This window comes from Mustela nigripes, chromosome 1 (assembly GCF_022355385.1).
Source record: "Mustela nigripes isolate SB6536 chromosome 1, MUSNIG.SB6536, whole genome shotgun sequence".
NCBI lineage: Eukaryota > Metazoa > Chordata > Mammalia > Carnivora > Mustelidae > Mustela > Mustela nigripes.
Genome location: NC_081557.1, coordinates 125,061,303 through 125,073,178, shown reverse-complemented (window position 1 = coordinate 125,073,178; position 11,876 = coordinate 125,061,303). Strand labels below are relative to the sequence as shown.

At 43.3% G+C, this 11,876-nt stretch overlaps 1 protein-coding gene across 1 annotated transcript; it reads right to left on the bottom strand.

The window, feature by feature from the left end:
* Positions 1-211: 211 nt before the first annotated feature.
* On the bottom strand, positions 212-10,340 carry REELD1 (reeler domain containing 1). The gene is made up of 6 exons (XM_059393739.1): positions 10,133-10,340; positions 7,180-7,402; positions 5,964-6,127; positions 2,261-2,573; positions 1,677-1,740; positions 212-844 (listed from the first exon to the last, which is right to left on the bottom strand). Exons 1-6 carry the CDS (start codon positions 10,338-10,340, stop codon positions 236-238), a joined length of 1,581 nt encoding a protein of 526 aa, XP_059249722.1. The 3' UTR covers positions 212-235.
* Positions 10,341-11,876: the final 1,536 nt, after the last annotated feature.

The window sequence follows — 11,876 nt, the reverse complement described above, 5'->3', positions numbered from 1 at the left end:
GTCTAATTGTGAATAGAAAAAAAGCAGCTAAATTACAGATGTTAAGACAACAAAGCTCGGGAAGAACTCCCTCTGTTGATAAAACTGTCCTTTCCCAGCTTCCTCCACTAACTGCTCACTGAGTGGGGGGCACAGCGGATCCCTGTCCTCATCAGCTATTCTCATTAGCTCTCTTCTGGCTGAGACACTGCAGGGTCTGAGGAGGGCCACTCAGAGGCCTAGGATGACGGTCTGCTCAGAGCACTGTTTTCTCGCTACCCACAGAGGACGTGGTCCAGTTGTAGTCTGCTTCAACCAAAACAAAACTGTTCTTCCTCATCTTCCTGACATGCACTGTCTCACCACCATCGCTCCTGGCAACACCATCCCCTGCAGGCTCACTGAAGGACACGTCTGTCCGTTTGTGGCAATACTGGTCGTGTAGGCAGCGGAGGCCAGCAGCCAGGGCCATGCCCAAGGTGGCGGAAAGGCAAAGCAGGATTCCCAGCTGGGGAGTCCTGAGCTGGATCCCTGAAAGGGCACTGGCTCCTTCTTGCCCAACCTCAGGCCTTGGGTTGGTCTTCCTGGGGTATTCCATTCTGTCCCCACCATGTTCCTCCCCCACTCTGGGCTCTTTGCGCTTTGGCTGAGTTAAGAAGCTGGGAGAAGGCCTCCATGTTTCTGACTGGGCTCCAGCAGCAAGTGACCTGGAAGTGGCAGAGGGGGGGAAGACAGGGGTTGGGGTGGCTGCTCCAGCCCCATTGCCAGTAAGTGCTTCAGACAACCAGAGGTGCTGAGGATAGGTAAAATGGGCAGTAGACAGAGGGGGCCTCATCATGGTCCTATTAGAGGATTCCCTCTTGTCCTAGAAAAGGAAAGGGAAAAAAGAGAAGTCAAAAGACCTGGTCTTCTTCCAAGCTGCCACCCAACTTCACACTTAATCTGTGTTTCTTTCGACATCTAACCTGAACTCGTAAAAGATCCCAGGCAGCAGCTGAAAACCCAGGTTGGTGCCTGCTCCTGAAAAAACTCCTAAAATGCTCAAGTAGATAGATATGCCCTTGTGATTGATGGGGATAAGGTGGCTAATGGAAACCCCACAAAGAGAGCATAGAGGCCAGTCACAAGAATAAACCTAGGGTCCGATAAGAGGCTTCCAGACCAAGATACATGATTATCATCTCCAAGAGTAGAAAGCTTTGAGTGTCTTTTTATGCTGGGACCTACACAAGATGGCATTTAATCTGTTGTAGGTTCCAATAAATATGAGTAAGAATATTATACCATGTTTTATTTTGTGTTCCTTTTAAGACTTCAAAGGAATAGTAAATCAGTGGGCATGTATATTTTATATTGCCCATTGATCTAACCTCTGGAACCATACATGGTGTTTCGAGGCCAACGTTATAAAGCAAGGGGTGGAGAGGTGGGGAGACAGGAATTATTAACTGAGGCTAAGTGGGAAAACAAATCACTAAAACTATCAATTTCTACAATTGTCGATAACTTTGGAGACACTGTGTATAACAGAAAGGCTGGTATTGATTGGTAAAATGATGCTGAATATATATCATACCCTTGCCTCCTTCTCTCAAATTTTGGTTACTAGTCTAATAGCTCTGCTTTCCCAGCCTGGAACTTCCCACACTGGGATCAAAATATCAACCCTATCACCCACAGACAAACATGGTTGTTACCTGTTCATCTCTATCTGAGGGTATGCAAGTTTCCAATGAATCAAAGCTTGGATCATCCTGAGTCCTAAAGCAAAGGATAGAAGGGTGAAGAGAAGACTATGTATACAGATCAAAAAGCAACATTCCCTACCATTGCTGTATATACTGACAAGATCAGATTTCATTGGAAAGACTCCTGAGTTTGGAGTTAGGAGCTGAAGGGGAAAGAGGGAGGGGGTGGGAAGAGACAAGTGAGTACAGCAACAAAGCCTCACTAAATGCTTTTATTTATTTTATATAAAATATGTATTTATATATTATAAATTTATACATCTCTTCTATAAAACACATTTATATCTGATTTTATATATAATAGCATATCAGATATCTCACCCTATCCAAGAAAGTACAGTTCCCCCCAGGCGATTTTCATACTCAGCCCTTTTGGCCAGTAGTCCTTCTACGATCAGGGTTTCCTGTGCACTTAAGAATAAATACGGTGAGATCTTTCCCTGTCAGATGCCAAGAAGTTCAGACTCCCTCAGAACCCCAGGGTTTGGTCTTATCCCACCCCCACACTGAATGATCCACCCCTGACCCATTACCTGAGGTGGGTGCTAGAACTGGAAGCAATGCCCTCTGAGAAGAATCTCCTGAGAGCTATGAGTCTCTCCAGCCCATGGATATCCAGGGATGGCTCAAGGATTCTGTTGATGTCCCCTCTGGGTTGCTGGCCATTGCTGACAGCAGTAGCTGTGTGTGAAGATGACTGGAACAGAGTCTCCCCACCCCCAGGAAACTCTGTTGCCCAAAAACTTGCAGGGAAGGGATCTAAGCTGTTATCCTCTGCAGCTCCAGTTGGAGCAACAGCAAAGATGTTTGCATGTTGCTGAGGAAGAGCGCTGGGGGGTCTGAGAGCTAAACAGAGATCCAAAGACACCATGAGAGAGTAGAGCATTTTCCTTGTATTGATTAACACAAACAACTATGACACTGGGATAAATACTAGAGACTTTAATGTACCTTTAAAACAAACCATTAAGTTTGGGCTACTCAAAAGTATCAACAAAAGGATGATCTGCGGGGCACCTGGGTGGCTCAGTGGGTTAAGCCTCTGCCTTCGGCTCAAGTCATGATCTCAGGGTCCTAGGATCGAGCCCCACATCTGGCTCTCTGCTAGGGGGGGAGCCTGCTTCCTCCTCTCTCTCTGCCTGCCTCTCTGCCTGCTTGTGATCTCTCTCTGTCAAATAAATAAATAAATATCTTAAAAAAAAAAAAAAAAAAAAAAGATGATCTGTCCAGTAATATAAGCTCCTGACCAAGTGGGAAAGGACTCGTTTTGTAGTATCTCTTTAAAGAGTAAGTCTTTGTCTCTCTGGATTTGTGCATTTTTAATAGTCACCACTTAGGGAGTATAGAAACAACTGTGACCACTCTGTTTTTTCTCACCTCTGCCAAAAACTGCTTCTAGCTAGGAAAAAAACAAAAAACAAAAAACAAAATCAGAATCCCACAAATCAAAGATTTTTGAAAGCCCTAGATCTTTCCTGCCATATTATTAATAGTAAAAGTCTCCCTGGTGATGATGACTTGACCCTCTGCCATGGGCAGAGTCAAGGTCACTGCTCTCCACTGCCCTCCACCATCTCATTTCCCATCCGTGACTGGCCAACATGACAGCCCAGAGCTTTAGAAATAGAAATTAGAAACAGCATAGCAAGCAAGCAAGGACCAGGGAGTCGGGTGACTGGGTTCAATTCTCCATTCCACTAACTCCTTCTTTGGGGAAAGTCCTCCCAGAACATCAGTTTCTCCTTTTTCAAAATGGGACCAATAATGGTTCCTATAGCCTAGAGCTTCTGAAGGGTGAAAGAAAATCATTGATGTAGAAGCATGGAGCACACAGCACAGGTGAACATGCAATAAAGGTTTACTGTAATAACGCTTAGGATGACTATGATGGTATTCACAGAAAAACACATTAGCAGAGGTTTCTCTGGCCAGGGCTCTAACTGGGTTGAAATTCATTTTTCTCCCTTTAGTCCCACTCTTCTCCAAAGCCTTCAACACTCCAAAACACTGAGATTAAAGTGAAAAACAAAGAAGCCTAATGGGCACACAGAATGTGGCAAAAGCTCAACAGTCTTACACTTCTGCCTGAACTCAGAATTCATTCAGACATTCTCTGCAGACTCATCATGTGATGGGCATCACTGTAATCGGTGGAGGGGGGGGGGGGTTGCTGAGGGGGTGGGTACAGAAGAGCTGCATAGTGGCCATTGTTGTTCCTGAACTTGAAATCCAGGAGGAGAGACTCTCAGGTGCCCAGTCTTAGAAATGATGGTGTGATGAGAGCTTTAAATCTAGAACTGAGAAAGCAATTACATTTGTCTCCCAAGAAGTACAGGAGAAAGTTTCACAAAGGAGATATTTGAACCTCCCCTTGAACGATAAATAGATAAGCAGGAAGAAGAGCCCAGTTTGAGGAAGTGTAAGAAGGCAAAACATGGAGATCATGCCCAATGGGGTTGGGTAGACCCCAAAGTGTCCTGAGAGTTTATTGGGAAATAAGTTTGAAAAGTACAAATGTACTATCTTCCTAATGTGAAAATTCATGATTCATCATTTATTTGCCCACTGCAGTCATTTTTGAAATTTTTAAAAAGATTTTTATTTATTTGACAGAGAGAGAGAGAGAGAGAGAGAGCACAAGCAGAGGGATCAGCAGGCAGAGGGAGAGGGAGAAGCAGGGTCTCCACTGAGCAGAGGGCCTGATGTAGGACTCAATCCCAGGACACTGGGGTCATGACTTGAGCTGAAGACAGCACCTTAATTGACTGAACCACACAGGTGTCCCAAGAAATCTATTTCACTTTGCTAGATGACCTCCCCTTCCCCCGCCACGATGCACATATACACACACACTCCTTTTACCTTTGAGAACCCCTGGGCTTTGTGTAGAGGAATGGGCAGGAAAACAGCCTGGGCCAGGAGGGCAGGAATGTGTACAACTACATACTGAGGAGTTTACCCTGCAGCTGCTCAGATGGGAGTCTCTTATTCCATGGGGGACAAGGTTCCCAACAGGGTCCCAAGACAGAGAGCAGAGACATGATATCCCTTCCTGACACCTCACCTTTAGTCACATTCTTATTAAAACAAACATGTTTGGGATTAAAATGCAACATTTGCATGACAGAAAAAGACACGTGAGACTTCAAACACACGATGGGTTTGCAGGATCTTCTCCAGGCCACACTGTCAGACCCTGAGATCTTGACTCTGCTTTTTGGAGTATCTTGGTGGGAAGGCTGGGTGAGTGGTGCTGGGCAGCAGAGAGAAGATGGTTTGGGGCATGTGCCTGGGTCTGCTAGCCTGAGCCAAGTCGGGCATGAACATGTTGGCCAAGAACAAAGGACAGAGTCAAGAAAAGTGGAATTGAAAGGATTAAAGATAGGAGCGTCTGTGCAAGTGGCCTCTATGAGTGCGTCCGTTCGGAGCACTTAGCTAGAAATCAGTAATGGAAATGAGTTCCCGATCCCCAGCAATTTTCAGGTGACCACTGTATTCTGTAGCTGTATTCTCACTGTGGTCTCTTGTTTTGTTTTGTTGCAGAAGTTCATGGGCCAAAGGAGTCTTGGTTTGATGTGGTGAACCAGGGAAAAATTCCATTGCTGCCCAAGCAGCCTCTCATTCCTGATTCCTTTCTCCAACCCAGGCTGCAAAGAGCCATCTACCTACCATGGAAAGTAACAATGAAAGCTTGAAGAGTTTTTATGTACAAAGAAGAAAAGATCATCTTTTTCTTACACTCCTTGTGGAGCTCCAGGGGTCTGAAGAACCCCAAGGAGATGCCGTGACCACTGGTAAGTGTGGGAGTGGAGGGAGGTGGGTGCTGTTGTTTGGCTTTGTGGCAGGATTCAACTGTCCAGCCCAAGGCCCCCCATAATCTGTGAGGCTGCAGTGGACAAACAGCAGCAGCAAGCATGCCCTCCTGTCCTTGGCCATGAGCTGTTGTGGCCACCCAAGGCAAGTGTTCAGTGCCTGAGTTGCAGGAACTGGAACTGGCTGTAGTACCTTCTAAGTGAAAATCACTTTTTTCCCAGTTTAAGTATTCGGAAGGCAGTTATAAAAATGTGATTAACCTGGGAGGCTCAGTCAGTTAAGCATCTGCCTTCCGCTCAGGTCATGATCCCAGGGTCCTGGGATGGAGTCCCACATCAGGCTCCCTGCTCAGCGGGGAGCTGCCTCCCCCTCTCTTTCCCATAAGCTGCCAGACAGGCTCTTGAGTCCTGCGGCAAGCAGTACCTGGCGTGGAGCTCTCGGTTGCCTCCCGACTCCAGCCAGAGCTTGGCATGGGTGAGCCGAGCTGCTTGTGATAGTCAGTGTGGGCTCCAAGGTGTGTCTGTTGAGACACAGCAGACGATTCGATCCTCTCCCAGTAAACGAAATATGACTGGACAACTGACAGACTGTGGAAAAAGAAAGCAAAATGATGCGAGGGTTTGGTTTCCCTTAAATAACACTTGAAGAAAAACAAAAGTCTACGTGAACAGAAAAACTGAAGAGATGATTGTATTGCCCTTTGTGTGACTCCACTCTCTTCAGAAACAAAAACTCAATAGCGGCAAAGAATTAAAACAGGGAAAGATATGTCTAAATTCCCCTCCTGAATAAATACAGTCATAAGAAAACCTCATTTAGACTAAAAGGTGTCTTCTTGAACTGTTTAGTCTCAAAAGGTTCCATCTTTAACTTTATTATTAGCCATTACTGGTATACTGTTAATTGAATTACTCTGTTAATTGAAAATTTCATAATTCTGTTGTACAATGGTACAGCTCTATTGTAATTGTCGATTCCATTGAAAATCAGAGATAAATTGTTGGTACTCTAACTAATATTTTGAATACTTAATGGCTTTCTTTAGTAAAAATCCCTTTCACAAACATCATCTCATTTATCCTCCCCCAAATTTCACTGAAGTAGGGATTATCGGCTGGAATCATTTTTCCCTGTTTAAATAATCAGAAGGCAGTTATAAGAATCTGATTAATTTAGGGGTTCCTGGGCGGCTCAGTCAGTTAAGTCATCGGCCATCTGATAGACCACAAGCCAAGGCGCAGAGAACACAGTGGCTTTCCCTGGGCCTGAGTAAGTGTCCACTTATCCGTCTGCCTCAGTCCCTGTCTTTCTCAGTTTTCCCTATTCTCCCACACGTTCTTCTTTTTACTCTGGTCCAAATTTCCTGGAGAGGTTGGCCAAGATGCATCTGTGCCCAGAGAGGAGGGGGAAATCACGTGCCCCCACGCTGTGGATAATGACAGAGAGGGGAGCTGGGGGCAACTTCCTTTTTGGTTACCCTCCGCACTGACTGTCTAGTTGCGAGAGTCTTCATGACCCTATCCTTGTCATGAGGTGGCTGGAGGTAGGGGCTGAAGCATGAAGGAAGGGAGAGCAGAAGCTCCTTCTCTTCAGAGGGTAAGGCTCCATTACCAAGAAGGAGAACTCCCCTCACTCTTACAGGAATGTGATATCCCCCACAGGCTGGGCAGGGGCCTTCCACTCGAAGGACAGGTTTCTCTTCCGGGACTTGTCAGAGTGGGTGACGGTGTCAGCCTCTTGAGAACAAGCCATTGCTTTGGAATGAGGAGGCATGAAAACAAAAGTGCCAGCTATTTGATGGTCAGACACTCTTCGAGCCTGAAGTAGAAATCCCATGAAATTTCGACTGCTCCTCACAGTCACTGTAACAGAAAACATCTGAGGTGAGCCCTCTTGATGTGGTACTGATTTGCTGATTTTATACGGGTATTTTCAAAACTAAAAGCTTAAGACCAGCCCCCCAAAAGTAAACACTTCATTAGGGGGAAAAATAGTTGAAGTGCTACTTCATACCCAAAGTAAATTCCATTTAGATCAAAGTTATGTCAAAATGAAATACAAAAAAAAAAAAAAAAAAAGTTCCTAAAAACCTAGGAAAAATGTGGTTTTTAAAAAATATTGTAGTTTGGAATGCCTTTCTAAGAAAAACCCAATTGCCATAAAGAAAAAGATGATGTAAAAAAATTGTGAATATCAAAGAAATCAAAAGACAAATTATAAACCAAGAAAAGTATTTGTAAAGATACAAAACAGGCAAATATACAAAGAGTAATGGTGAATCAATAAAAAGATGACCAAATCCCAAGTTATCAAAGGGCACAGATAGAAAATAAAATAAAATAAAATAAAGCCAATCATGATTTAGTAAGGACGGCACTTGTGATCAGCACTGAGTATTATATGTAAGTGATGAATCACTAAATTCTATACCTGAAACCAATTTTACCATATGGTAACTAACTAGAATTTAAATAAAGACTTGAAATTTAAAAATCATGATTTAAAGAACAATCATGAGACATTATTGAGATACCTATCTTTTCAACAAATTTTAAAATGTAGAATTATAACCAGTATTGATAGCACTGTGGAAAAACCAGGACAGTCATTCACTAGCGCTAGAACAATAAACCATACAACTTTTTGAGAAGGTAACATAATAATGTTTTCCATATTTAAAATGTAGTTACCTCTGATACATGCTACAACATGGAAGGAACTGCAAGACATTACGCGTAAGTTTCAGTAAGTGAAATCAGCTTAAGTGTAAGTGGATATAAGATGACATACTGCACAATTCCACTTACCTGAGGTACCTAGGGCAGGTAAATTATCACAAAGACAGAAAGATTATAAAGATTACCAGGATCTGAGGGGAGAGATGGATGGAGATTATTGTTTAATGGGTATAGAGCTTCTGCTTAAGATAATGAAAAAATTCTGAAAATGAATAATGGTGATGGGGTACAACATTGTGAATGTCCTTAATGTCACTGAACTGTATACTTCAATTAGAATGGCAAATTTTATGTTATATATATATATTTATATATAAATCTTTATATATATATTTTTTTTTTTAACACATACCAAAAAAGCCCAGAAATGCAGTTTCCCTTTGATCTAGCAATTTCACTTGCAGGGATTTCTTTCTTTTTTTCTTTTCTTTCTTTTTTTAAAGATTTTATTTATTTATTTGATAGAGAGAGTCAGCGAGAGGGGGAACACAAGCAGAAGTAGTGGGAGAGGGAGAAGCAGGCCTCTCTACTGATCAGAGAGACTAAGGTGGGTCTCGATCCCAGGACCCTGAGATCATGACCTGAGCCAAAGGCAGACGCTTAATGACTGAGCCACCCAGACGCCCCTGCAGAAATTTTTCTTACAGACATAAATAATACAGCAAACTCATTTGTAATGAAATGAGTAGCAAAAACCAGGGTCATAACTTCATAGGCTTGCTCAGTGCAGCTTAGAGTCTGTGATCATTTTATTTTCCGTGCATTTGAACTCTTAGTAGTAAACATTTGTCCAGGTATTTAGTTATTATTTAAAACTGGACATTGTGCTAGGCATTGAGCATACATCCATGAACGGTAGAACATGGTCCTTACCTTCAAGGAGCTCACAGATTAGTGGGATCCCAGGGAAAAAAAAAAAGAAAAGAAAAGAAAAGAAAAAACAGTGTAATCCCAGCACAATAAAGTAATAATTGACCCTCACTGGATCTAGGAAGTGCTCTCTTATATATGTGTCCTAGTTCCAACCACAGTCCAATTTGCTTCCCTCAGGTCTTTCATTAGAATTCGGGTGTCACACAGGGGCACTTGGGTGGCTCAGTTGGTTAAGCAACTGCCTTTGGCTCAGGTCATGATCCTGGAGTCCCAGGATTGAGCCCCACATCAGGCTCCCTGCTCAGTGGGGAGTCTGCTTCTCCCTCTGACCTCTCCCTTCTCATGCTCTCTCTCTCATTCTCTCTGTCTCAGATAAGTTAAAAAAAAAAAATTGGGTGTCATATTTTGGGTCATTTTTACAGCCTTTTCTCCCTAATACAGTGCTTTGATTTTTACCATTTTCATTCCCTTAGCCACAGAACACAGGAGTGCCAACATATTAATCCCTTCATGCTGGGGTGCCTGGCTGCATACTGTGGCGATTGGAGCCTCCAGGAAAGTTGCCTCCAGTTTTGAGCAGCCCCTCACATACGCCCCAGCACGCTCTACACATATTATCCTTTCCTCGCTGAATCGTGACATGACAAAGTTTGGGAATCTCTGTTGGAATAGCCTGAATTTCAGTTCGGAGAGTATATTGCTATGGGGGTCAATATATTGCTCACAAAATTTTTCCCCATACTTACCAACAGAACAGAATGATTGGGCAAAACAGTACTTCCAGAGTAAATTTATTTTGATTTATCACCTCTAATCGCCATCAAAAGAATCAGCACAGTCCAAAGGGGGTCGAGTCAACATTGCTGATGTGTTTGAATTTACTCACAGCTGTGTAGACTCAGCTACCACCTTTGGACAAACACAGCTAGGGATCGGTCAGTAGGGTCCCGTGGGGTCTTGCAAAGCCTCTCCCATACGTACCTGGAACCGTGTCACCCGGTGAGTAGGAAGATCTACCGGTGTGAATGGTGACGTGGTGGGTCTGTGGGTCCTGAGGCTGGGCTTGAATGTGTTTGGGCTGCAGGTCCTCACAGGCCCCTGAGCCGGCACCATGGGAAAAGGCAGCTGAGCAGGAAGCCAGGCAGAGGGCTGCCCAAGCCCAGCCTCCAAGGACAGCCAAGACCCTCATCTTGACCTTTTCCTGTGTCATGAGAAACAACAGCTTCAATCCAGATGCTATTTCAGAAAATGATATGATGTCCTTTTGAATGTGACCGATCTGAATATACACTGCCTTTAAACCCAAGATACCGTTAGTGCCACCTCCCCAGATTACAAGGGCTCAAGGTCAAGATCAAAAGGATGTGCCAGGCTGTAGGAAGTGTTTCAATTTCTAAACAATTTTTCTTTTAAATACCTCTCTTCTTATAGTTTTCTCATTAGACCAGACAGCTTCTTCTTAAAGAGGATTTAATTAAGTCAAAGAAATAAGACCAGAAAAAAATTCGTATCCTAATGTGAACTCTTTACAAGCTGTCTGATATCCAAGGGCAGTGTGAGCTATAATACATTATTGGTTAAGTTGAGACACCCAATATTTCAATATGGTCAGGGAGCAAGGCATATGGTGGCTTGGATTAGTGTCTTATTGCTACAATTGCAAAGTAGAGGGTTGAATGGTACAGAATTTCTCCCAACTATGAATTAATTACTTAGAAGCAACTGTTAAATTTGCAACACTCTGGTATCTTCTTGTCCCTCCTCCTACTGACTTGTTTAGTTATTTCACTACTTTTTCACAGAGAAGATGGGCAGAGGGAGTTACACCTAAGCTCATCCACTGTGCACCTTATTTAATTTACTGGGGTGGGGGGTAGGTTGTTAGTTCAGGAATAGAATTAAATGATTGGATAAAATAATATTTAGGGAATAAGTTTCACTTTTGTTTGCTAGCTCTAATGCCATGGACAGAAAGAACTGAAGTTGACTGTGTAAGGAAGTTCTCAGATGAGAATAATGGGAGAGATAGCAAACATGACAGTGAAAGGTCTCTGAATAAACATTTAGGACTGTCAAGCATGTTTCAAAAGGAGTTGTTTGTTTTTATATTTTTATATACACAGGAATTATTCAAGTTCAGCTAGTATGTTGATCTAAGGAACCATGTAAGGCAACAGCCCTCCTCTCTAATAAGCTAGTTATGAAAGATAAAAATAAAATACTTTCAATGTAGCAAAAGTAGCTATAAAAACAGTGGGCTAAGGAGATAATCCAAACAACCAAGTAACCCAATGTCATCTACCCGCATTCTGTCTTCACCCACCACCCTGCCTCTTACATGGACCAGACACAAAGAGACAGGATGGTGACCTATAATTCCAGTCTTTTGGACTTGTCTGAACAGGACTTTAGACAATAACTTTCTCTGCTAGGGCTGCTTGCCACAAGGAAAAAAAAGGAAAAAACCTTTCCACCACCAGGGACCATTCCTGCAGTTTCCTAGGCCCATTAAGAGATCATGAACAGGGGCACCTGGGTGGCTCAGTAGGTTAAGCCTCTGCCTTCAGCTCAGGTCATGATCTCAGGGTCCTGGGATCGAGCCCCACATCAGGCTCTCTGCTCGGCAGGGGGCCTGCTTCTCCCTTCTCTCTGCCTGCCTCTCTGTCTACTTGTGATCTCTCTCTATCAAATAAATAAATAAAATTTAAAAAAAAAAAAAGAGATC

Bases quoted from the DNA above. Each gene is read 5' to 3' on its own strand.
- REELD1 (XM_059393739.1), bottom strand. From the start codon at position 10,340: ATGAGGGTCTTGGCTGTCCTTGGAGGCTGGGCTTGGGCAGCCCTCTGC. The intron at 7,403-10,132 runs GTACGTATGGGA...TTTCTGTTACAG, and splicing joins ACCGGGTGACACGGTTCCAG to TGACTGTGAGGAGCAGTCGA. The intron at 2,574-5,963 runs GTACTGCTTGCC...ATCTCTGTTTAG, and splicing joins AACCGAGAGCTCCACGCCAG to CTCTCAGACCCCCCAGCGCT.